This window comes from Amphibalanus amphitrite, unplaced genomic scaffold, assembly GCF_019059575.1.
Source record: "Amphibalanus amphitrite isolate SeventyFive unplaced genomic scaffold, NRLGWU_Aamphi_draft 000273F_arrow, whole genome shotgun sequence".
Taxonomy (NCBI): domain Eukaryota; kingdom Metazoa; phylum Arthropoda; class Thecostraca; order Balanomorpha; family Balanidae; genus Amphibalanus; species Amphibalanus amphitrite.
The window spans coordinates 410,760-433,176 of NW_024881768.1; the positions used below are offsets into that span (position 1 = coordinate 410,760).

General features: G+C 47.3%; 1 protein-coding gene across 2 annotated transcripts; it reads left to right on the forward strand.

The window, feature by feature from the left end:
- The first annotated feature begins 12,612 nt into the window (after window positions 1-12,612).
- Window positions 12,613-22,111, forward strand: LOC122387100 (acidic mammalian chitinase-like). Of its 2 annotated transcripts, none has more exons than XM_043376949.1 (12): window positions 12,613-12,739; window positions 13,104-13,188; window positions 13,531-13,737; window positions 15,263-15,363; window positions 17,126-17,257; window positions 17,692-17,819; window positions 18,168-18,294; window positions 18,562-18,747; window positions 19,016-19,138; window positions 20,438-20,620; window positions 21,055-21,189; window positions 21,734-22,111. In XM_043376949.1, exons 2-12 carry the CDS (start codon window positions 13,131-13,133, stop codon window positions 21,812-21,814), a joined length of 1,461 nt encoding a protein of 486 aa, XP_043232884.1. In that variant the 5' UTR covers window positions 12,613-12,739; window positions 13,104-13,130; the 3' UTR covers window positions 21,815-22,111. The 2 variants fall into 2 exon arrangements, with proteins under 2 accessions (XP_043232884.1, XP_043232883.1); XM_043376948.1 differs by having other exon boundaries at window positions 13,121-13,188.
- The last annotated feature ends 306 nt before the right edge of the window (window positions 22,112-22,417 follow it).

A 22,417-nucleotide genomic window follows, 5' to 3' on the forward strand; every position in this document is an offset into this window, starting at 1 on the left:
GGCGGCCGCCGACCCCGCTGAGCCGAGCGGCGACCGACACCGACGGCCGATCCAGGGAGGGCTACCGGCCTGGAAGGACCCATACCGCGGCTGGCTGGACTGGGGTAGTCAGGGGTGTGGAACTTGGAGGCTGCGCGCGTGTTATGTTGCTTGTGTGGGAGAGCTAGTGTTGCGTATAAGGTGAATGTTTGGTCATGAATGCGCGTCGGAGTGTGTTTAATTTCAGCGTGCCGCTTATGGTGGTATGCCATTTAATTTTCTAATAACGGGAGCTAGTTATGGCATCTTGTGCTTCACCGAGCTGGTAACCGCAATGCACTCAAAGTAAAAAGTTCATAGCATGAGGGCAGTTGCGGCGCAATGTATTTAGTACTTGCTGTTGCGTGGGTGAAGCTCATATCCGTTGCAGTATACGCAGTGCGCATGACAGTTGACCATAACTATACGGCCATGAATGCAAGTAGTTTGCCAGTGGAGCTTGGAATGAACATTCTTATAACATTGACGAAACATTGCTTTCCTATTCGGGCTACTGGGAAACCAAACAATTTGCAGTTTTAGATCCTATAATCAAACCCTGTAAAGTGTAACAGTTGCGTTGTGTGACGGTCGATTTTGTCTTGGAGAAGGAAGTTAAATACAACTGGGATCCCTTACGATAATGATATGCGAAGTGAGTGTTTGAGAAAAATACCGAAACCTATTTCAACCTTCGCACTTACAGGGAGAGGGACGGGATCAAACGGATAATACGTTTATATGATATTACTATGATAATACGGATAATCTGATATTACTATGATAATACGGATAATCTTGTTTTTTCTTCAAATAGCTCGCAAAAATGGTTGATTGCTACCAAACGTTCAGTATCATCGAGTTAATTAAGATTACAGCTATATCCCAAAAAATAATGACCCTGAACTAAAAGGCCTTTGATCTGTGACCTATTTCTGGAGACCACGTCAGGCGCCAGAATAGCGAGTAGCGATTCGGCGCACGTCAGAGCATATTATCCGTGCATTTCCAGTTTGTATGTAGTTGTAAACGTTCTAACGGGCTGACATCTCAAATAGCGACTCAGAAAACAGCGAATTAAAAACAGCAACAGAAAAACAGCGACTCACTCACTCAAAACACCGACCGCGTTTAGAGCCACCTCTAGAACAGTGACTCACATGTTTGAGTGATTGTTTGAAGCGATGATCCGTAATAGAGTAGCGACTTCAGAGAACTACAGCGACTATTTTAGGCTAATGGCGATGGAAAAGCAAAAATTGACGATTTCTTACGAAGTACATCATTGTGTAAAATGCACTCGTTTCGCATTATTTACTGAAAAAATCACAGTAAACATTCAATATCAAAGCATATTTCGTAACATACAAGTTCGCTTCAACTAGTCGCTCATTCGCTTCGATGATGATAAGGGATTTTTCGTTGACATCGTTAATTTTTCAGGTTAAATTAATTGCCAAGTCCCCCCGATTGCCCGGGGATATCTGAGAGTGTCATATGATGTCCTGTTCTACACAACGAGTGCATTTTTCATAAAAAAAAAATATTCTTCGCAGGGAATCGTCAATTTCTGCTTTTTCAATCTCCATTAGCTTAGAATAGTCACTGTACCTCTGGGGTCGCTCTATTACGCATGGCCTTTTTACATAATAATCGAAACGGCTTGATAATTATCTAAATGCTCGCACGCTTGAGCGATTATATTCGCTCAAGCTGCGAGTCGCTGTATTAGAGGGCTTAAATGCGATCGCTCTTTTGAGTGAGTGCTGTTTTTCTGTCGCAGTTTTTAAGTCGCTGTTTTCTGAGTCGCAGTTTGACGCGCACACGGCTCTAACGTGCGAAATTATAGTTGTCCCATGCATTATGGTGGATGTTGATGTCACGTGATGGCCAGGTCAAGGTCATTAACCTAAAATGACTTTGGTTCACGTTTTAGCGTTTCGCATGTCTCTAGAGTAGTTTTTGGAACTGATTTCGAATTCAGAAGCCATTTGAAAATTTGATAAGTAGTTTTGGTTTCCATGTAACATGTTATTAAGCTGCCAGTGGTGGTTAACACCTACTATGGATTGCCGGCAAGACGCCTACTAGTTGACCTGACCTGCCTTAACCCGACCTACCCCAGTCTCCAAATGCATCGCCTTTGATTAAAACTAACACTAAATTCGTAATCATGACCCCCCCCCCCCAGAACGACCTAAATTTACAACGTTTTAGCAGGTTCCGATTTTCCCGACTTTTGGACCCTTGACGTGGCCTAGAAGGTCAAGCACTGACCTTGGACCTGAAAGCTGGGTATCATAGTCTTCGTCTTGTCACGGGCAACATGCTCATTTTTCCGCGAAACTAGCTCTTTCAGGGACCAAATGACAGGAGTCCAACAGACCCCCCCCCCCCGGACCCCCATGTTAGCCGTTGGAGGCTGGAAAACAAAAATAGGTACGGGTGCAGAGTTATAGGTGCAAGGAATGAAATTCAGAGCAAAAAAGCTTTGACACCATTGCATTCTATTAGAAATGAACTGGATTGCTTCGAAATCAGTTATCCATACCGCAGCTTCCGACAAACCAATCATGAAGTGAAATGAACTTCCATCAGCCCGGCCGAACCAGCCTGCAGCCTGCTGGGTCGAACCAGCCACATGTCCCCTGTGACCTCGCTGTACGCGGAACATACCACACTGGTAACTTAATCATCCAAACAATACGAATTCGTGAGAAATGTCCTATGGTCGACCGATGATCAGCGCAAACTACTGGCCCGCGGTTAGGACTGAGAGGACTGGGCAGTATGTCCGGCAGGCCGGTTCCTCATACCGGGGCAGATAATGAGCTCCCGACAGCGGCATCCTGGGGGTCAGATCATTTGGACGCACTTTGGAGGGCACCGGGAGCGTTACGATGCCAAAATGACTATGGGACCGAGGAGGATGACCTCCAGATCGACGTCGGGTGCTCTAATTGAGGCAGTGATCGATCGAAGCAAATACGCCAGCGTGTTATTTCAGCGAGGAAGAAGTTGATAAATGGGTGATGACAGTGGTACTTTGTTCCACAAGTTTTGATAAGGGCCCCGTGCACTAGGTAACAATGAACACGGGTGTCGCTCGAGGAGGGAACTCGGGCTGCATCCGGGCCTGGCGGCGAGCTGGATAATTAGACCATTTCTCCAGATTAGCCGGCGTGGCGAAGCTGGTTGGCGCCGCAGTCTTACTATACACAGGGCTAGTTTTGATAGTTTGTGGGAAAATTTTGCCTTAATTAACAATAGCTGATATCCGCTAAGGAGGCAATCGCCAGGAGGCAGAAGCCATATATCAGTGACAGTGTTTTTCTCCACAGTCCCTTTGTTTCTAGCATAAATAGTAAATACACTTAATTACCCCGGCATTGAGATAGCCTACTGTATTGTTTCCGACTGTATGAGATCTGTGTTTGCCGTTTTACCCGTCTCTACGGAAGCGACATGCCTAGTAGAAGAATGTACCTCCTGGGCGAGTTAGAGTTTGGACTGGTATACATAGCAGAGCGCGGGGCATCAGCCTTATTTACTACTTAATAATCAGCCATATTCATTGTTCCAGTGTACTATAATGCATGCTTAATAGTTAATAATGCCTTACACCTGCACACTTACCATAATTTGCATTTAACGTTTAACTTGGTTGGAAGATGGGCACTGCAGTCTTCCACTTATATGATGCTGAACCATATATCTTAGAGCTAGCAGGCTTAAAAGTGCAGGCTAATCATTAGTTCCCGCTTTTAAACTGTATCATGAGTATAAAAATGCATTTTTTGCTAGCATTTAATGCATTTGTTACTATTGAACATCTGTTTGGCCAAGAAAGATTCTTTTATAAAAATTCGCTATTGAATTTTACCGCAAAACATCTGTTTCGAGGAGAGGCAGCTGCAAGGCTCTTCTTCTATCTCCTATCATCATCTCCAGTTTTACCTTCGGACATTTCGCGGGAGACAAAGCATGTTGTTGCTGTTCCCGTCGGCTTGTTATGTCGGCAGCTGCATGGATGTCGGCCCTTTAACTGCCGTCCCGAGATGGGCGGCAGCTGCCACCACCGAGCTATTCGCGGCCACCTTATACACCGAGCCCACAGTCCTTGCCTCTACCGCGCCGAGAAAACGCTCCGTGCCGCAAATGACCTCGTCTGGGTCAGGCAAACGTGATCCTGACAGGCTGCCACCGGCCAGTGGTCGTGGCCATTAAATTAAATCCGTCCGAATGTCGAACATTTCACTAATTAATTGCCGCAGCGTTTCTGACATGCCGACTCGGTCACTGGCGGCACGGCGGGGCTCGAACCGTGCGACAAAGGAACGGACATTGGTCCGCGATTGTTTGCCGGGCGTCTCTGAAACAACTGACCACTGACAATGAGACAGACTAGGGATAGTGAAAATGTCATTGACCTCTCTTGATGGATTGGTCAGTATTCATTTTGAAGCACGAAAGGTCGTTGAACATTGTATTCGGCCCTGACGGCTTATGGTAGCAAGATATCAGATAACTTACATTGGATTGTGAAATGTAAAGCCGTGTAGGTCATTTTTTTGACAATGATTTAGCCTGCCCTTAACTAAAAGACATGGGAGGCAGTTCGGGACACCGGAGCATGGAACTCAAGTGTGAAACTGCCTCTCAGAAGCATTACGGGGATGCCTGTCTTCACCTCAAACGCAGCGATGGACGCTGCGACCAGCTGCTCACAGGTCCAGCTGCCAAAAGATGTTATGTCGTGTTATGTCGAATATAAGAAGGACGAGTAGATGTCTCAAAATCATAAAGCAAATATCCGACGAAAATTCATGACATGTTTTGAATCCCGGCATTTTTCTGACAAATATGAATTATGGGATGACGTTTTAATTCGGATATATTATATTTAAAAGCCTTGTAAGCCTTGGTTTCTAATCATCCTTATAAGCCATTCTTGTTATGTTACACAAATGCGCTTATGCATCTCGTAGAAATGCTGCTACCTTATGTAAGCTCGGCTCATCAAGCTTGCAGAGCTCCCCTGAAACCATGTTTAAGATTTGACAAAAAACGACGCCTCAACTCGAAGCATTGTCACTTTCCCGCTTGCACCTGTACCTAGTATAGATAGTCGAACGTATGTATGTCAGGACAGTTTCCGCATTGAAGATCATGTCAATCCAAGTTCTTCTAGCTGGGGCTCATTCGCACATAAAATCAGCACGCAGACGACGACAATCAAGGCGTTCACCCAGCGTTTCCTCTGGTTTCGCACTTTGGCACGCTTCACGGCACTCAATATTCAGCCTCAACGCACCCGCCTGGTCGCGCTAAGCCACCTCCGCGCGCAGCCGACAGCACTTCCCGGCCTTTCAGTTCCTTCCGCTTCTTAGAGGGACGGCAGGGAGGCCGGGGGCAGTAGGGCGCGCGGGGGCATGTCTTCGCCGGGGATAATCCCCTCTCCGAGTCCGGCTGCGTGCTCCAGTTCACCCAAGCATAGCTCGCCTCCAGCCCACATAAGCAGAGGTCAGACCTCGGTGGCGGTGTAGGAAGGGTTACGTTCGGTAGCGGACATACCGGAAGGGGTGTACTTCCAGTCGGTTGAGACGGCCTTCAAAGAGAGCCCTGAGCATATGGGGGGATTAAGGAAGCATCCTGATTCTTATGAAAAGGATTATGTAGCATTGATTCACTTTCCAACGTTTTTGGTAGAATATCAAACAATTGTATGAGACTTGTTCACATGGAAGTGCAATGTGCCTCGCTGTTGCCAGAACCAAGTCTGGTAACAGCAATAGTGATGTGCTGAGAAGCGGCTGCATCGACGGCTCATGAACATTATTATCAGGTTCAATGTAAATCCTGGTTTAGAAATCCATTTGGATTTGCACGGTGGGTCTCGAACCCCAGTATGAAGTGATTCACTGACCGGATGTAAATACAATATTCCTGAAAGGATTGAATATAAGAATGGGCTCAGCAGCGAACTTACAGCATTTTGTAAGGGGATGAATACCCTGAAACGCGCTCAAATGTCACCATTGTGGTGCATACTGCACTGCACATTTCCTGCCAATACACGTGTCAGACTGACACGTCACCGGTGCGTGACACCCGCTGCCGACGTGTCAGCCGGTGTCACGCCGTCACGCGCGTCACGCGTGCGTCACAGGGTGGCGGTGGACGTGACACTGACGTGATGTGGTGACGTGTCCCGGCCTCGTTTTTACTGCAACTGTGGCAGCGCACGGCTATAGGCCTCAGACGGGGCGAGCTCAAAAGTACCTACTAAAAGGGCATGTAACGCATTGCCCAAGCATGCTCCTCCAAACCTTTACAAGGCATTAATTGGGTGGTCCGATCTAAATGCTTTTTAATTGCTTTATGACCCTCGATAATTTCATGTCATGGTTTTTCTGTACAAAAAAAAAGATTAATTTTGATTTATTTCGTTTGCACACCCTTGTTAGCATCTGGATTCTGGTGCCATTAGAATACATATTTGCCATTTTTTGCAATTAAACTGAAACAATACTTATAGAAAAATGCCTACAACCATATTTTTTATGTGATAAGGGTAACTATCCTGCGTTGAACTGATCGCACCAGATTAGTCTCGGGTCTGTGTCAGTGTCATGTTAGTGTTTGTGTCCTGTCAGTGTCAGTGTCATTACCAGGGCCAGTGTCGATGTCAGCCTCGAATGTTGGACGTTAGTGGGAGTGCCGTGGCTGGCATCGCCGGCATTCGAGAGCAGACCACGGTCAGCGAGGCTTTCTGTTGTCAGTATGTGGAGCGCACCAATCAGCGCTGGCGTTTTTGTTTGTGAGCTGCAATTAAAACACTCTCGAGGGCATGTAGCTGCTGACGGTCCGCCGGTCTCACAGAGCTGGCGGCTTTTTATTGGCCGTCAATTTTATCTTTTTCATTCATTACCGAGATGATTTCTAGCTCATTCTGTTCATTAGGCGTAGCCGTGGGTATTCATAAAGGCAAAGAAAAACTACCGCACACTCTTCCAAGTGAGGGGAGGGGAATGAAGGAGAAAGATAGGTCGTAAGGTTACCTGGGCACAGCAGGCCTCTATAATTTTGTTATGAGCTGACTTGACCCATACCTGCCATAAAACATTATTCATAAACAAGAGCGGATTTGGGAGCCGTACATTATAGTTACCTAAGAATAATGTATCTGCAGTGATGACTCTGGCCCAGTAGGACAGGCCACAGTCACTCGATCAAATGCACTCAATGGTCACTTCCAACTGGTACACTCCTCCCAGCAGCTGATATAAGGTATAACTACCTTGCTTGTGGTCCAACCGTTGGTTTGAGGGTCAGGAGGATGGCGCGTGCGTGCCTCGTGACGTCGTCCATCGCGGTCGGCCAGCAAACTTCTATAATAACTGTGATGGACGGCCGTCGTGCTTCATCCCGGTGTATCCATTTGGGACAGCTGACAGTCGCTCCAGCTGCCGGAGCGGTGAAGTTAGACGGGAGGTGTTGGATAAATCCAGCAGCAAGAAGCGTCGTTTGAGCGAGAGGATCACGTGTTGATTGGGTGTGGCCGTGGTAAATGGGACGAGCTGCGGAGAAGCTAAGCATGATGAACTGTTGTAATGTGATTTTGATAGCGGCGAAAATATACACATAGGGACAAGAATGTGGTTATGAATGCCTTTAAAAGCGTTTAATGCAAATAAGCAGGCCAGGTTTGGACACACATCTGCCTAGTAAAACCCCCAGCGTCCGCCAACTAGCTTGGTTCCTCTTTCCAGCCGATTTTATCCTGAGACGTAGCGGTAGCCTCCTCGTCTCTCCCTCCTATGATACTATCAACCTTCCGACAGCAGCCAGCGATACACAAACATGGCTAACAAACACGTGTTCACGGACAGGCGTGGGTGTCTCCTCACCAAAATTTGACGCACCCGAGACACACAGGGACCTGGATAATTGGAGAAGCGTGTTTAGCCGCTGACCGACACGCACACGAGCGAGGAAGCCACAAAAGGAGCTGACTGGATCTGGTTTTATCTACCGTCTAATCAGATGTGATATACAGACAATAACTGAGGCTAATTTGGAGTGAGCGCAAAATACGAGGCTGAATGGCTTAGGTGACCGAAAAATAGAATACAATGTCGAAATTGTTAGGGCGTTGAGCCTATGTGTACACAATAGCATTTGCAGCTTTCTCGCACGCAAAGTACCCGTATCTGCAATAGCTTCAGTATTAAGTGCAACGCAGTAGGTACCTACTCAAACGTGTGAGTCTCTTATCGTTCTCTCTCTCTCTCTCTCTCTCTCTCTCTCTCTCTCTCTCTCTCTCTCTCTCTCTCTCTCTCTCTCTCTCATTCTCTCTCTCTCTCTCTCTCTCTCTCTCTCTCTCTCTCTCTCTCTCTCTCTCTCTCTCTCTCTCTCTCTCTCTCTCTCTCTCTCTCTCTCTCTCTCTCTCTCTCTCTCTCTCTTTCTTTTCCTCTCAATCTATCTCCCGTGAACGTATAGTAAATGATGATTTTCATGGTAAATTTCACACCCAAAAACTCCCTAAAGTATTGTATGGTATTCTAACAGCTGACAGTTGATTGCTCATTGAGCAGAGTATTGTCTAGCACGGCGAGTCAAAGGCTATTGACTTGTCAGGTTCTCCGACAGATTGAGGGACGGAACAGAAACGGGAAAGACAATGAATTGAGTCAGCCACAGCGCAGCCAACTGACAGAGACGGATGCGGCAGACACAACTGACAGAGACAGCTGTCCTAAGACGGCGCGATAGCCCGCCACTCTTATCTGACCATGTCCCGGTCAGTAATTGACGTTTGGTGTCGGTGATACAGCGCCCCTTTGACGAACCGTCAATCAAAGGGCGGCCACGGCTTTATCTCAATTCAAACCCTGATGGTTTTGATTGCTTCTATCTAATTTCAGATCTGCGGGCGAACGATGAAATAGGCATCTTTGGCATGTGACAAAGTGGCATTTAGGAGAGGGCTGACACCAGCGCTAAAATCCGGTTTTTATTCGCGCTGGTTGTGTTCCTGAAGGGTTATTTATTGCATTCTTGTGACAGAGAGACTCTTCACAAAGGAACAAAGCTGTTTGATTTGCAACATCAAAAGGCTATTCAAGTTTTTAATGCGCTGTTTTGAGCGCTGAATCGTGCCGTTTGTTCTCGGCAATTGCTTAGTACTCATAGATAGCCTTCTGACACGATACATACAGCCTTCTCGACTCTTTCCACCCACAAAACCCAAGTGTCACTGCTACAGGTCTTCTTCGCGGCTGCTGGACTCCCGTGTGCGCCACTCTGCCTGCCGTGCGAGGCCATCACTCCCAGCGGACGGCCTCGCTGACATGTGCGGTCTGGCCCGGTCCCCGGCGGCCGGCCAGATGCAGCGCCGCCGCCGCCGGCGCCGCCCCGGCCGCCCTGCACGTGCAATTACCTCCCAGAGCGCTAACGAACCGGCGCCGCCGCCGCCGCCAACACCGGCTTCATAAAGATGTTTCGCGAAGCCCATTCGCCGGCGAAATTACATGAATTAGGCGGCAGTGAGCGGCCGATTTGTGCCGTTTCCTGCCGCTGGCTCATCCCGCTGCGGATTGGAGGTGCTTGCAGTCTTAGAACAGCTTCGGCGCTCTACAAAGAGGAGAAAATCGTAAATCTTGCCGGATAAATGATGTTGATCACTTAGGTTTGAAGCTAGCACTGCTGGTGTTGAAAAACGAGAAATGTGGCGCGGCGTGTAGCTTGTTTCGGCGTGACAATGGCCACTTGCCAAGTTTTACGGCTCCGCTAATGTTATACCAAAAATGGAAGCGCAAATTGGACTGTAAAAAGGCGCACCTGTGCGTTTTTACGACAGGCGGCTCGGAGTGCATCGGCACGTCATCTACTTGGCAGCGTATGTGTGGTCTGTTTCCCTACACCGGAAGGCCCTGATTTGGCATGTTTGAGAGTTGCTCGAACAATGATCATAACTTCGATTCGTTTCTTCTTAGTTGTTCTTAGTTTTTTGGAGAAATTTACTTTGTTTTTTATTCATTTATTTACCTATTTATTTATTTATTTATCTATTTTTTTTTTTTCGAACTACTCCGCCACCCATTATTAGGTGACCAGGAGTGCCCCCACCCTCAGCCCAGCGACTCACAGCACCTTACGTTAACACCAGATAAAAATAAAAAAGGATAAGTCGCGGCACTCCCAGCTAGGAAAATTGAAAAAAAAAAACAAAGTAAGCAAAAGAAGTGCGGGAACCGGTTAATAAATAAAGAGAGCCAAAGTAGTCATTGCTGAAAGCAGCGGATGACTGTTCTACTACATCTAAGAAAGAGGTCATTCATACATGCATACATAATTGGTTATTAGAGTGCATTCAGCCTTTCACTCCTAGAAGAAAAATCAGCAAATGGCAATCCAGTGGGGAAACATTTCTGGTCAATTCGAGCGCAGGTCAACAGCCAGACTTTCTAGGGCCCACCAGCTAAGCAGGGCTTGTTGCTGATGGACCCCTTCAAGTCCGGCGTTCCATTTGAGTGGGGACGTATCTCCTGTGTTGATAATCACAAAGGTAGGTTACATTATCAACACATCATTGTCAGCCTAGCCCAACAATAAATGCACCAATATGTCCATTTATTATTGGGCCACTTGTCGAGATGCTAAGCACTTTGTATGAAAAGTACTAGGTAAGCGTGTGTATTACGCTATTTAGGTATGTATTGCTATTTATTATCATGTTCTTGTTGTTTTTCTTATTGTAAGATTTAACATATTTTCATATTCATTTATAGGTATATTTACGAGGATACTTAGTACCCAGGATTACTTAACTAATACTATTTAGTTATGTATTTATTTATTTGTTTATTTACCTTTTAAGTATGTATCTATTTATTCACTTTTTGTAGAACATCTTAGAGTAACTTCGAAAGACGGGTCAAGAAGGGCCTTCTTACATACTGTGTCGGCTGAGCGCAATGAGACCTTATCCCGCGAGTTGCTGGGGGGGGGCGTTAAACGCCCCCACTTTTTTCGCCGGGCCATAGCATAAAAACGGCGCGCCGCAGGCGCGCCAAATTTTGGGTACCTGTAGGGAATTGATTTATGTTTATTGGTACAAAGTTTCAAAAAAATCGGTCGGAAAATTTTTGAGATATCGAGGTTCAAGTGACGTCATGATTTCTGAGTTTTCGACCAAAAACGGCATATGTTCAAAAAATCATATAAAATCACAGAATAGACATACAGACATGCCGTAAACGCCATTAGACTGCCAATACTATGAACAATCAAATGGCTATCTTCGATTATTGATTATCGTTCCGCATTTTCCAAAATCTTGAACTGAATCTTGGCAATTTCTCTTGACTACTTCACGACCATGATACATGAATTTCTTAAATTGAACTTTTTGAGCCAAACACGTACACATATGATAAAATGAATGTCACCATCGTGTTCTACGCCCCAAATTACCCATAAAACATGTGTCACAGGCTGCGAATATCAGTTTTGATTTTTGGGGATATGTGCCTACCCGGTTGACCTGACCTTGACCCTGACCTATGCTTGACTAACCCCTACATGGAGCTGACACTCTTGTAGGCCTTATATGATGGATTGTGCACCGTTTTGACAGAGTTTATGACGAGAGGCGCCCATTGCGAAGTCCTGAAGTCAATGCTACTGAAAGCCCGATTTCAGGTGTTTGACCTGACCTTGACCCGACCTGTGACCTCAAAATTCAACTTTAAAGTACTCATCTGAAGCGTCTCGTCGCGTTCTTTCGTTTGCCGCCTCGTGCGTTTCGCTGCGCCTATTGGTTCTCGAGTTATCGGCTGGGGGCGTTTAACGCCCCCCCCCAGCAAACGGTGGGTGGCGAAATACCCCAGCAACTGCCGGGTTATTTTGATAATACCTTGCTGTTACATTATGTATACGAAAAGCGTAACGGACAACTAATTACACTCAAGTGCGTACAGATATGATATAAATGTGCTTGCAGGGTTCACTGAACACAAGTCAGTATGTTGATGATGTTTCACATTTCAGTCCGGGCTTTCGGTGTTCATTCTCGAGTGGGCGGGAGTCTGGGACCATCACAGGTGGTCAGTGGTGAACGTCTCACAGGAATTATCACACAGCCACCTGCCATCGGGTGCAAAGTCCGCCGCCTCAAGTTCAGAAGTGGCCGCGCGACCTTGTTTCGCTGTTCATGGAAAAGTTTTGCGTTATTGCATACCTACTGATGTTAAGGCGACCGATCTTTTTTCTTGCACTTGGCAACTCGTCAAAAACAAAATTACATCACACGACGATAGTAAAACCAATGTTTCTGCTGTATCGTTTGTCACTGTTTGCGTTCGCGGTTTGTTTATTCCTCGGCTTATGCTATCGGGGGACATCCGTTCCACCGCCTATCAAGAATGACATCACCTGAATGCTATGCGGAATGTGATTGGCTCCGAGTGATTCGCGGAGCCTGTGGCGGCTGTCTCCACGGCACTGCACGAGGGCTCGTGTGGCGAGCTGGCGGCCCCCTCCCCACAAACGATAAAGAGCCTTTTATCAGAGGCGTCCGCCGTCCAATATGTGAGGAAATGTACGCAGCGGCCCCCTCAGATTGTCCGCTGGCTTCCAAGCGAGCTGACCACCGGGAGGGACACTACAACAGAAACTTTGACACGGGTTGAGAAGAACAAAGAACAGGCATCGCCAGGTGAGTAAAAAATATAAAAATAAGACTGGAATGTGCAGGCTAACTACATGGAATTCGAATCGGTCAATTTCCTCTGAACCACAACGGTAGGTGATGAATGTTAAATTGCTTATATTTTTACTTTTTCCTTAATTTGACGAGCTTTAAACTCATTTGATGTTATTGTCGTTTTTATTTAATTTTGTGGCATTTTTACATAGCATTTTACTGCTGTACATACTTCTCTGCGATATACAAAGAACCATACGAAGTGCGGTGTTTTTTCCCTTCAACGATGTTCCTCACCGAAAATAGAAAAGCAGATATTTTTATCAATAACAGCATGTATTTTCAGTACTGTTGAACTGCTACAGTTAGAGTTCAGTTTGTGTCACCCCACAGGAAGAACGGGATGAGAGCCGCGGCAGTTGCAGCCCTGGTGGCTGTGACCATCGGGGTAGCGGTCAATGGTAAGAAAACTTTTTCACACGGCAAGACCGTCATTAGATAGGCTAGATAGCGACTAAAAAAATGGCGACTATATGGTGACTATAACTATTATAGTCAGCTGTATGACATCAAAATCAAAAGTATTACATAATGCTAATGACAGAGAACTTTGTACTTAGACTTTTGTACCTTGTATACCTACATGATTATTTATCAATATCATATACATTTAATGCTTTATTGGCTCATTTTTTATTTACCCTCATCATTTCATCGTTATGATAAACAATCCCAAAACAGGCTTTTACCTTATACAACGTACTCCCCAACGTACCTTAACGTACCCCCACGCGATCATTCAGAGGTGGCCGGTGCATCAAACTACTTGGCCACCTGTTACTACGGCACCTGGGCCGTCTACCGGCCCGGAGACGGAAAATTCGACGTCGAGGATTTCGACCCTATGCTCTGCACGCACGGAATATACGGGTTCGCCGGCCTGGATGAGGCCACGCACAAGATCAAATCGCTGGACCCCTGGAATGACCTGTACGACAACTACGGAAAGGGTGAGTCGACGGGCCAGATGACTGTCTGGATATTTGACTGGGTATTAGGATTATCGATATGTTGGATATCTATACAATGAGCATCTGCTGAGTATTTGACCTGTCAGCTATTTGAAAGACTGGATATTTGACCGGTTGGACGTTCAACCGACTGGATATTTGATCAACTGACTATCTTATCGGTTTAATGCGTGTCAGTTCATAGTTTTCATAGTTATTTAGCTGGATGATTGTTGTGATGACTGTTTTTATATGGTAGATACCCATTCTGGTGAACAAACAGCTTTCGGCCTTTGGAAGTGTTTGCAAGCTTTCAAAGTCGCACACACCAACTGATTTCTTAAATCTTAAGCACGTCTGAACAATAAGATAAAAAAAATGTGAAAAATGCATCTGTCTTTGTTCGTGGCGTCATAGGCGGCGGAACGGGGAGGGCACCGGGGCACCGTGCTCCCCTTTGATTTTGGCATTTTAACATTAGCCCCTATGGGCCTTGCATGGAAAATAACACATGGTGCTTGTTATTCGATTACACGTCTGGTAAGGGCGCATGCCCTATTCAGATAGCAAAGGTATAGGTGCTCCCGAAGGTTCGTCGTCCTTCAGATAGTGAAAAGCGCAGATGATAGGAGTGATGAAAAACTGTCACCAGGCCTAAGAAAGCAGACGCGGTGAGCTCGAAGAGCATGAGAGACAAATGTTCCTGAGAAGTTTCTTGATAAGAATCATGGTTGTGTAACTGAATAACGCAGCTGATGAAGTGGTACTCGTTGTAACTGTTACGTAACAAACGTAGCGTCAAAAAAGTCGATCCTCGAAGGCCTTATCGAGATCACGAAATCCCTTGCTGTGCAGTTCTGCGAAATATTGTACGACGGCCAGTGACAAGTAATTCGTAAACATCGTGAAACATTTACAATAGATATCATTTAGAAAGTAAGAATAAAGATTTATGTCGAGGGAATCGGATAATGCACCTAAACGGTTTGCAAAACCGCCAGAAGGTCAGAAACGTCATCAAAGGTCACCAAAGGTTTTTGGCCAATAACTCCGTACAGGAACAAGATACAGACGCGTGGATGGTCTCATTGTGTTCAGCTCGTCAAGACGCATCGAATGATATACATGATGACCTCGAGGTCACGTGACCTGAGGTCAACCTTTGACCTTGACCTTTCGAGGTCAACATATATATCATTCGATGCGGATTGACAAGAGGATCACGATGATGCCCTTAGTTTGTTCCTATCTTGACTAATTCGAAAGTTATTCGAGAAAAACTCTCCATATCTAGTGCCGCCATTTTGACTTTTTCGACCCCTGTGACGTCATCTTTGACCTGACCTGAAAATGACCTTAGTAAAAATTGTAGATCTTGGCCGTGCGTATCCGATGCCGTTTACCGCTTGTCGCTATCTTGCTTCGTTCTCGAGATCTCAGGGGGGCCGAATCGGCCCCCCCCCCCCGCCAGTTTCTTGTCCCGGCGGAGCCCGCCAGGAATAGGGTTAAACGGTATGTCTCGCAGGTGCCTACATGAGGTTCACGGATCTGAAGAAGAGAAACCCGGAGCTGAAGACGCTTCTTGGCATCGGAGGCTGGAACGAGGGATCTACCAAATACTCGGAGGTAGGTAAAGTATGCCAACTGCACGATCTCCTTCAAAATAAATTGGTTGAAGACCCTCAATAGATAGGAAGTATACCTGTTATAAAGAAACTTCATATTTTTATCAAATCAATAGTCACCTAAAAATGTATAGATGCCTAATGCATGATAAACAATTTTGGCTTCTCTGGCCTGTTCTTGTCCTCCCTCCCTGACATGTACTAGAAAAAAGCAGTTACCCATTTTAAGAGATGGATGTCACTTCCTTTAACCCGCGCCGTGCTGGGGGGGCGTTTTTACGCCCCCCCCCCTCAGGTTTTTCGCGAATATCTCAAAAACGGCGGCGCGCAGCGCCGCCGTTTTTGGTACACGTGTTCCTACATCATTTCCGCACATGTTGTGAAAATTTCAGACCTAGGCCGTTCAAGGTCAGGTCACCAGGTCACGTCAAGTGACCTTACCTCAGAAAAAGTTCAAAGGCTCGCTATAGCTACACCGACTGAACGATCACTTTGAAACTTTCAGCGATTGATATGAGTAACAGTATGTATAAAATGTATATCTCGGATTTTTGATATCTGTGACCTAAGGTCAGGTCAATTTTGCGACCTCTCCATTATAAGTCAATGGGAGAAAATTGAAATGCGCCTCTTTTGGACGAATATCGTTCAAAACGCTCTCAAACATCGGTTCATAGGTAAACATGACACACTGAATAGGAAAAATGCACCTGTGACCCCTCTGTGTGCCCCTGAGGTCATCTCAGGTCATGAACGGTCGCCAGCAGTTTTTTGGCTATAACTTTTGATAGAGACGTGCTAGAGCGGTGAAAACACGTCAGATGTGTTCAGCTCGACGATACGGATCGACTGATATGCAACATGACCCTTTTCGGTCAGGTCATGACCTTGACCTGAGGTCAAATTTTCAAAATGACCTTTCAAGGTCAACAAATAGTTCATTCGACGCGTCTCGACGAGAGGAACACGATGCTGGCAAAAGTAATGTCATGGCGCTTATGAGTCAAAAGTTATTGACGAAAAACGTTTTTCGTAAAAACGGCTATTTTTGGAGTTTTTGCCCTCTGGAGGCTAAACCGTTGACCTGAGGTCAAATCTGAGAACATTACTCAGAAAGGTCTGTAAAAGGGTTATCGAATGCGCTTTTCCGCGGCGCTGTAGCTCTATCGGTTCCCGAGATAGCCGTTGGCAGTTTCCAAAATGTTGAAATAGTCAACATTTTACCTTTGGTGACCTCTGGTGACCTGACCTTTGACCTGACCCAAAAAATGACCGAAGTGTTTTCGTCCTTATTTTTGACGCTCTTTCGATTGCCGCTTACCGCGTGTCGCTACGTGGCCCAGGAGCCGAGTTAGACGGGGGGGCGTGAAAACGCCCCCCCCCCCCCCCCCCAGCACTCGGCGGAAAGTTCAGGCCACCAGCACGGCGCGGGTTAATGTCAAAGCAGAAATGAGAATCACCAATGGACCATGAATGTGCATTAGCACATCCACAGCAAGCATTTGGCTCTTATCGATCTCTCAACTTGAAAATGAAACCACATAGCGTGCACGAAAAACCAGCACGCACATGTGATCGATGCCAAAAAAATGTAGCGTTTACATAAATGAAGTGCACTTATATTACACAGGAAAAGTTGCCCTAGACGTATACTCATATTTCAAATCAAATTCTTCAGCAACGTGTTACATGTAAGTACCTTACTGCCTCTTTTCCGGTACGAGTTGAATCCAATCCGCGGGATTTTCCCCTTCTGCGCACAGATGGCAGCTAGCGCGTCCTTCAGACAGACCTTCATCGCCAGCGTGGTTGACTTCCTGAAGACGTACAACTTCGACGGCCTGGACCTGGACTGGGAGTACCCCGCCGAGAGGGGTGGCAAGACCATCGACAAGGCAAGTGACATTGGGTCATGTTCTATGCTGCACGGCAGGACAGGGGACTGAGAACGAGGGCAGCGAGAGACTACTGGCGACAGAAAAGGAACGCATCCTCCACCGACCACCATCTTGCGGGAAGAACATCACCATAAGGCAACTGCGCAAGGGATATGTGGAACGCTGTTGGTCGATAATTGTTTCGAGACCTTGTTTTATAGACCCTAAATTTAAGTGAAGTGTATTTAGTCTGCAAGTGTCACACTGTATATTCGTAATGTAGACATGAATATTTCGCTTGAGAAGTTTCTGCTCTGTTTTGCATTCAGCCGAAATTGTTCCGTCATCACTAGAAACTATATAGTCATTCCGGACGAATGACTAGCTTCTATTGCCTCCTAACATGAGTTAACATCGGGATTATTCAACACTTATTCTGCACCGATCCTCAGGAGGACTACGTGCAGCTGATCAAGGAGATCAAGGAGGCTTTCAAGCCTGAGGGCTTCCTCCTGACCGCTGCCGTCGGACCGGGCAAGACCACCATCGACGACTCTTACAAACTCACCGAGATGGCCAAGTGAGCTGATAGATACTCTGAGAAAGATCCAATGATGGCGGTAAATACATTCAAGCTCGCTTTTTGTAGTGGGAGGGATTCTAAGTAAGCCGAATTCCACACGAAATCATACTATTAACATGGGTTATACGTGTTCATGTGTTTCTATTTTGGTGTGGGGATAACTAACAGTCGAATGACTCCGTAAACGTTCATAGACTCGAAACAGAAATAAATACTGTAAGCTAATGACAAAGGCTACTGACTGAAGTTCGCATCAACGTGCATCAACACATGCCGACCTAGTGAGCACAACGGCCTCTTCCAATTGATATTCCACGTCTCTAAGGACACTCTCCAATTCGTCAGGTACTTGGACATCTTCAACGTGATGGCATACGACTACCACGGCTCGTGGGAGACGTACACGGGCCACGTGTCGCCACCCTACATGTCGCCGCTGGACATCACCAACGAGATGGAGACGTTCAACGTGGTGAGTAGCTGCAGCAGAGGCTTCCGGGAACTCTGTACTTGCCGCAGGGATGACCGAGGGAAGGGTAAGATAGCTTCGCTGATGTTTCTTGGGTAAAATTGCAGGTAGGGCTTCTGCGTTTTTACGATGCCTTTCGTTCCTCTTGCTTTGCATGCCTATTGTTTCCTTCACTAATATTGATGAGTCCACTTGCAGCAAGGTTTTCCGTTTTCTCCACACGACCTTCACCAGAAATACTTACGTTCATTCACGTTCTGTGCGCCTCAGAACTTCACCGTCAACTACTACCTTGATGGCGGCGTGCCCAAGGAGAAGATGGCCATGGGCATCCCGCTGTACGGCCACGGTTTCACGCTGAACGACCCCGCCGTGCACGGTCTGTACGCGCCTGCCAACCAGCCCCAGCCGGCCTGCCCGTACACCCGCCAGGCGGGCATCTGCGGCTTCAACGAGGTCAGAAGCTCGTCTGGGATGTCTGGGAATGGTCAGGGGGAGATGGGGAGGAGATGGGGAAGGGAAGATCGGAAGAAATGGGACAATGGGGAGATGGGTAGAAACGTTGGCATCGTTGAATCGTTTTGACGTGAAAAGGTGGACTGCTGTATATTTTAGAAATAAATGTACTTACGAAAGAGCTCTGAAAAAAAAGAATGCTGCTGTTCATCATAGCTTGCTGCGCTACCTGATCGAGATAAATCACATATGACCTGATTCCATCCAGATCTGCACGATGCTGAACGAGGGCGGCTGGACCACGGTGCGGGACCCGGACCAACAGGCGGTCTACAGCTACAAGGACCGCATCTGGGTCGGCTACGACGACCTCGAGTCCGTCAAAATCAAGGTGACAAGATGGTGGAAAGGGCAACATGGGCTCGCAAAATTAGGATCTGAGTTTGGCGCTCACTTTCAGGGTGTTTCAGACCCAGAAACTCAGCTAGAGCGGCTTCCCTTTCGATGTTCACCAGTAAATGTACACATGTTCGCGTTGTAAGGTATCTTGTAGATGGAAAATGAAATTACGTCGTCTTCGTGTAACTAACAGCTATACTCTGACATTTCTTTATATCCGATGCCTTGTTTCGCCAATGATTGTTTTACGTGACATGCGCTTTCAAGACTATATATTTGCAATCGTAGTACCTACTCCGGCCCGTGTGATTACGAGCGAGCGAGCGCAGCGAGCGAAGCGAAGTCTTTTCAATATAACGGAAAAATCTCAGTATGAGCGGCCCTGCCCGGCCCGGCCCGGCCCGGCCTGTAACGCTTTTGAGAGGCTTATATCTCAGCAACCGCTGGACCGATTGGCCTGCGGTCTTTTTTGCTGGGTAGCCCCATCCCTTCTACCCCGTAATTGACTACTTCTGATACATCTCAGTGCCCGTCGTGGCACGTGCCACGTGAAAAGTCAAGGGTGTTCAAGCAGTTTTGCAAAAGTAGTGATTTTGAGAGGCCCATATCTCAGCAGCGGCTTGAGCGATTGTCTTGCGGTAATTTTTATAGGGTAACTGCATCCATTCTACCAAAGGTCGGATACTCTTGATCTATGTGAGTGACCCCCACTGCACGTGCAAAATACAAAAAGAAGAGGTGCCAAATTTGTTCCCATTTCAGTAACTCGGTAATTACTGGGGCGATTTCGCTGAAACTTGGCATACAGGTAGGCACCCACCAGGCAATGCATTCCCATGTGTTGCGGTTAGGGTGCTACTGCACGTGCGCACGTGCAGGGGGCGTTTCCAGATCTCGAGAACGGCTGGGCCGATTGCGCTCAAATTTGGTACACGGTTGGGGACCGGTTAGTAGGGTGCCGTGCAAAAGTCATTTTGGACCCCGTTTGCACGTGCGCACGTGCAGAATGCCGCTTCCAGATCTCAGGAACGGCTGGGCCGATTGCGTTCAAATTTGACACACCGCTAGCGACCGGTTAGAAGGGTGCTTTGCACAAGCCCGTTGGAAGTACCCTCTCGCCCTTCCGCACGTGCAGGGCTCACTATCTCGCTCGCTCGTTCTTCGCCCAAAAGGCGTTTTACTGGTTTCATATTCATGCTATGGATTTGACTCAGAAGTAAACGTTTCCATGCGCTTCACTGTCCTGCGTTATTGAGGGGGCTGACCAGTTACCCGCCGCCCACCTCCCCAGACGGACTACATCAAGTCGCTGGGCCTGGCCGGCAGCATGGTGTGGTCGGTGGAGACTGACGACTTCCGCGGCCTCTGCGGCTTCGGCACCAAGAACCCGCTGATGACGGCCATCTGGACGAACCTGAACGGAGACATCCCCACGCCGGTGCCGCACACCACCACCCCGCGGCCCACCGGACCGGTAAATATCCCAGCAGGCAGCAGTTCCACCACCCGCGGCCCACCGGGCCGGTAAGTATCCCCAGCAGTTCTACCACCCCGCGGCCCACCGGACCGGTAAATATCCCCAGCAGTTCCACCACCCCGCGGCCCATCGGACCGGTAGGTAAATATCCCCAGCAGTTCTACCACCCCGCGGCCCACCGGACCGGCAAGTGTCCATGCCTGTGAGCCGAGACCCACGGAACCGATGAGTTTTACAGTTCACACCACCACCCCGCGGCCCACCGGGCCAGTAAGTTGACTGAATTTACAGAGAAAATATGGTTAGGGGATTGGATACATCATAAACCGGCGGCGCTTCTTGGCCCGCCAAGGCCAGCAGAGGCGCATGCAGATCTGTATAGCAAGTGGGGCACGACAATGCGATACTGATGCCCCATACCTTGCCACCAGACTGCGTCGCCGGAACCGACCATGTCTCCCACCGAAATCTGTAAGAAGGCCGGCCTGAACCCCAACCCGGTGAAGAAGTGCTCGCCCATCTTCTACGATTGTGTCCAGAACGGCGACCACTGGATCGTCACCATGGTAAGACCTTTGGTCAAAGAGTTTGGCTGGGTCTTATAAATGGAACGGTGTCTTAGCGTGACAACTGAGTAAAACAGGACATTGTATTTGTGCACTGCATTAAAACTCAGTGTTCGTCCGTGTTTACACATTTTCATGACATTTCAAACACGGTGTTATTGAACATTATCGTATTTTGATTTTTAATTTCGTTTTGGTGGTTAGGAAAAGGTCGTGTTATGTCGTCTTTAAGATGTATCGTCGTGGTAGCTATCGTCACTCACTTTTTGTACCGTTGCTAATGGAACAAAAACTGAATGGCGGCAGTGTTGCCTACTGGTCGCTACCTTTTCTCCACCAGAATCGACGCTGTCCTTTCCTTACAGTTCTGTAATATGGCTTCCTTTGTTGATACGGCTTCATTGATCAATGCGACCACGATTGTTTTGCCGCTGACAGGTCCGGGTGTGTCACTGGGCAGCCATAGGTGACAACCCCATGAAAGTCGCGTCCGTATGCGTCTTGGTGACGTCATTGTGACGCCATTCTGATCTATTGTTCGCAGGAGGTGTGCGCGGCCGGCACCGTGTTCGACGGATCCCTCGATACGTGCGTGTGGATCAGCCAGTCAGACGAGTGCGATTAGACACCGGAGGCATCTAGGCCCACCTCTGACCGACTGGACCTCCGAATTGGAACGGTCCAGATGTCTGTAGTTCTGTTTTCTTCCAACGCACTACCTCGCCCGGACCGGACATCCGAGGATTATTGTGCGGTCTGAAAACGCGAAACTATTTACGACGCTTTCGTAATGATGTAGGAATATGTAATGCAATGGTTTTCGATGTCTTTGAAGTCCCTGTTGCATGCTTCCGACCCACGGAAACAAGCGCGTTTGTGAACATCCCGTGTGAAGAACAATATACTTAAAGGCAAAGAAAAATGCGTATTTATGTCGACAGTCGCACCTGAGCAGTTGGGAACCTTGACCACGTGTATAATCGGCTAAAATAGCGTATCATTTATTCTTTCCCGCTAGTGTCAACAAAAAAGGAGCTGCATGATGATGTGATGCACTGTGACCCATCCCAGGCCGAACTGCAACGTTTTTTTATACGCTTTCAATCGCAGCCGTACCTAAGTACGTGCGCGTGAAATTCCGCGAGTAGACCAATAATGTCAATCCCGTTTTGACTTCTGATTGATCGGATAGCCGGCACGCCATGCGCCGCAACCAAGTTAGGGTTCT

Coding starts and splice junctions, on each gene's coding strand:
- LOC122387100 (XM_043376949.1), top strand. CDS start 13,131: ATGAGAGCCGCGGCAGTTGCAGCCCTGGTGGCTGTGACCATCGGGGTA. Junction 15,364..17,125: donor GATCTACCAAATACTCGGAG/GTAGGTAAAGTA, acceptor TTCTGCGCACAG/ATGGCAGCTAGCGCGTCCTT. Junction 20,621..21,054: donor CCCCGCGGCCCACCGGACCG/GTAAATATCCCA, acceptor CCTTGCCACCAG/ACTGCGTCGCCGGAACCGAC.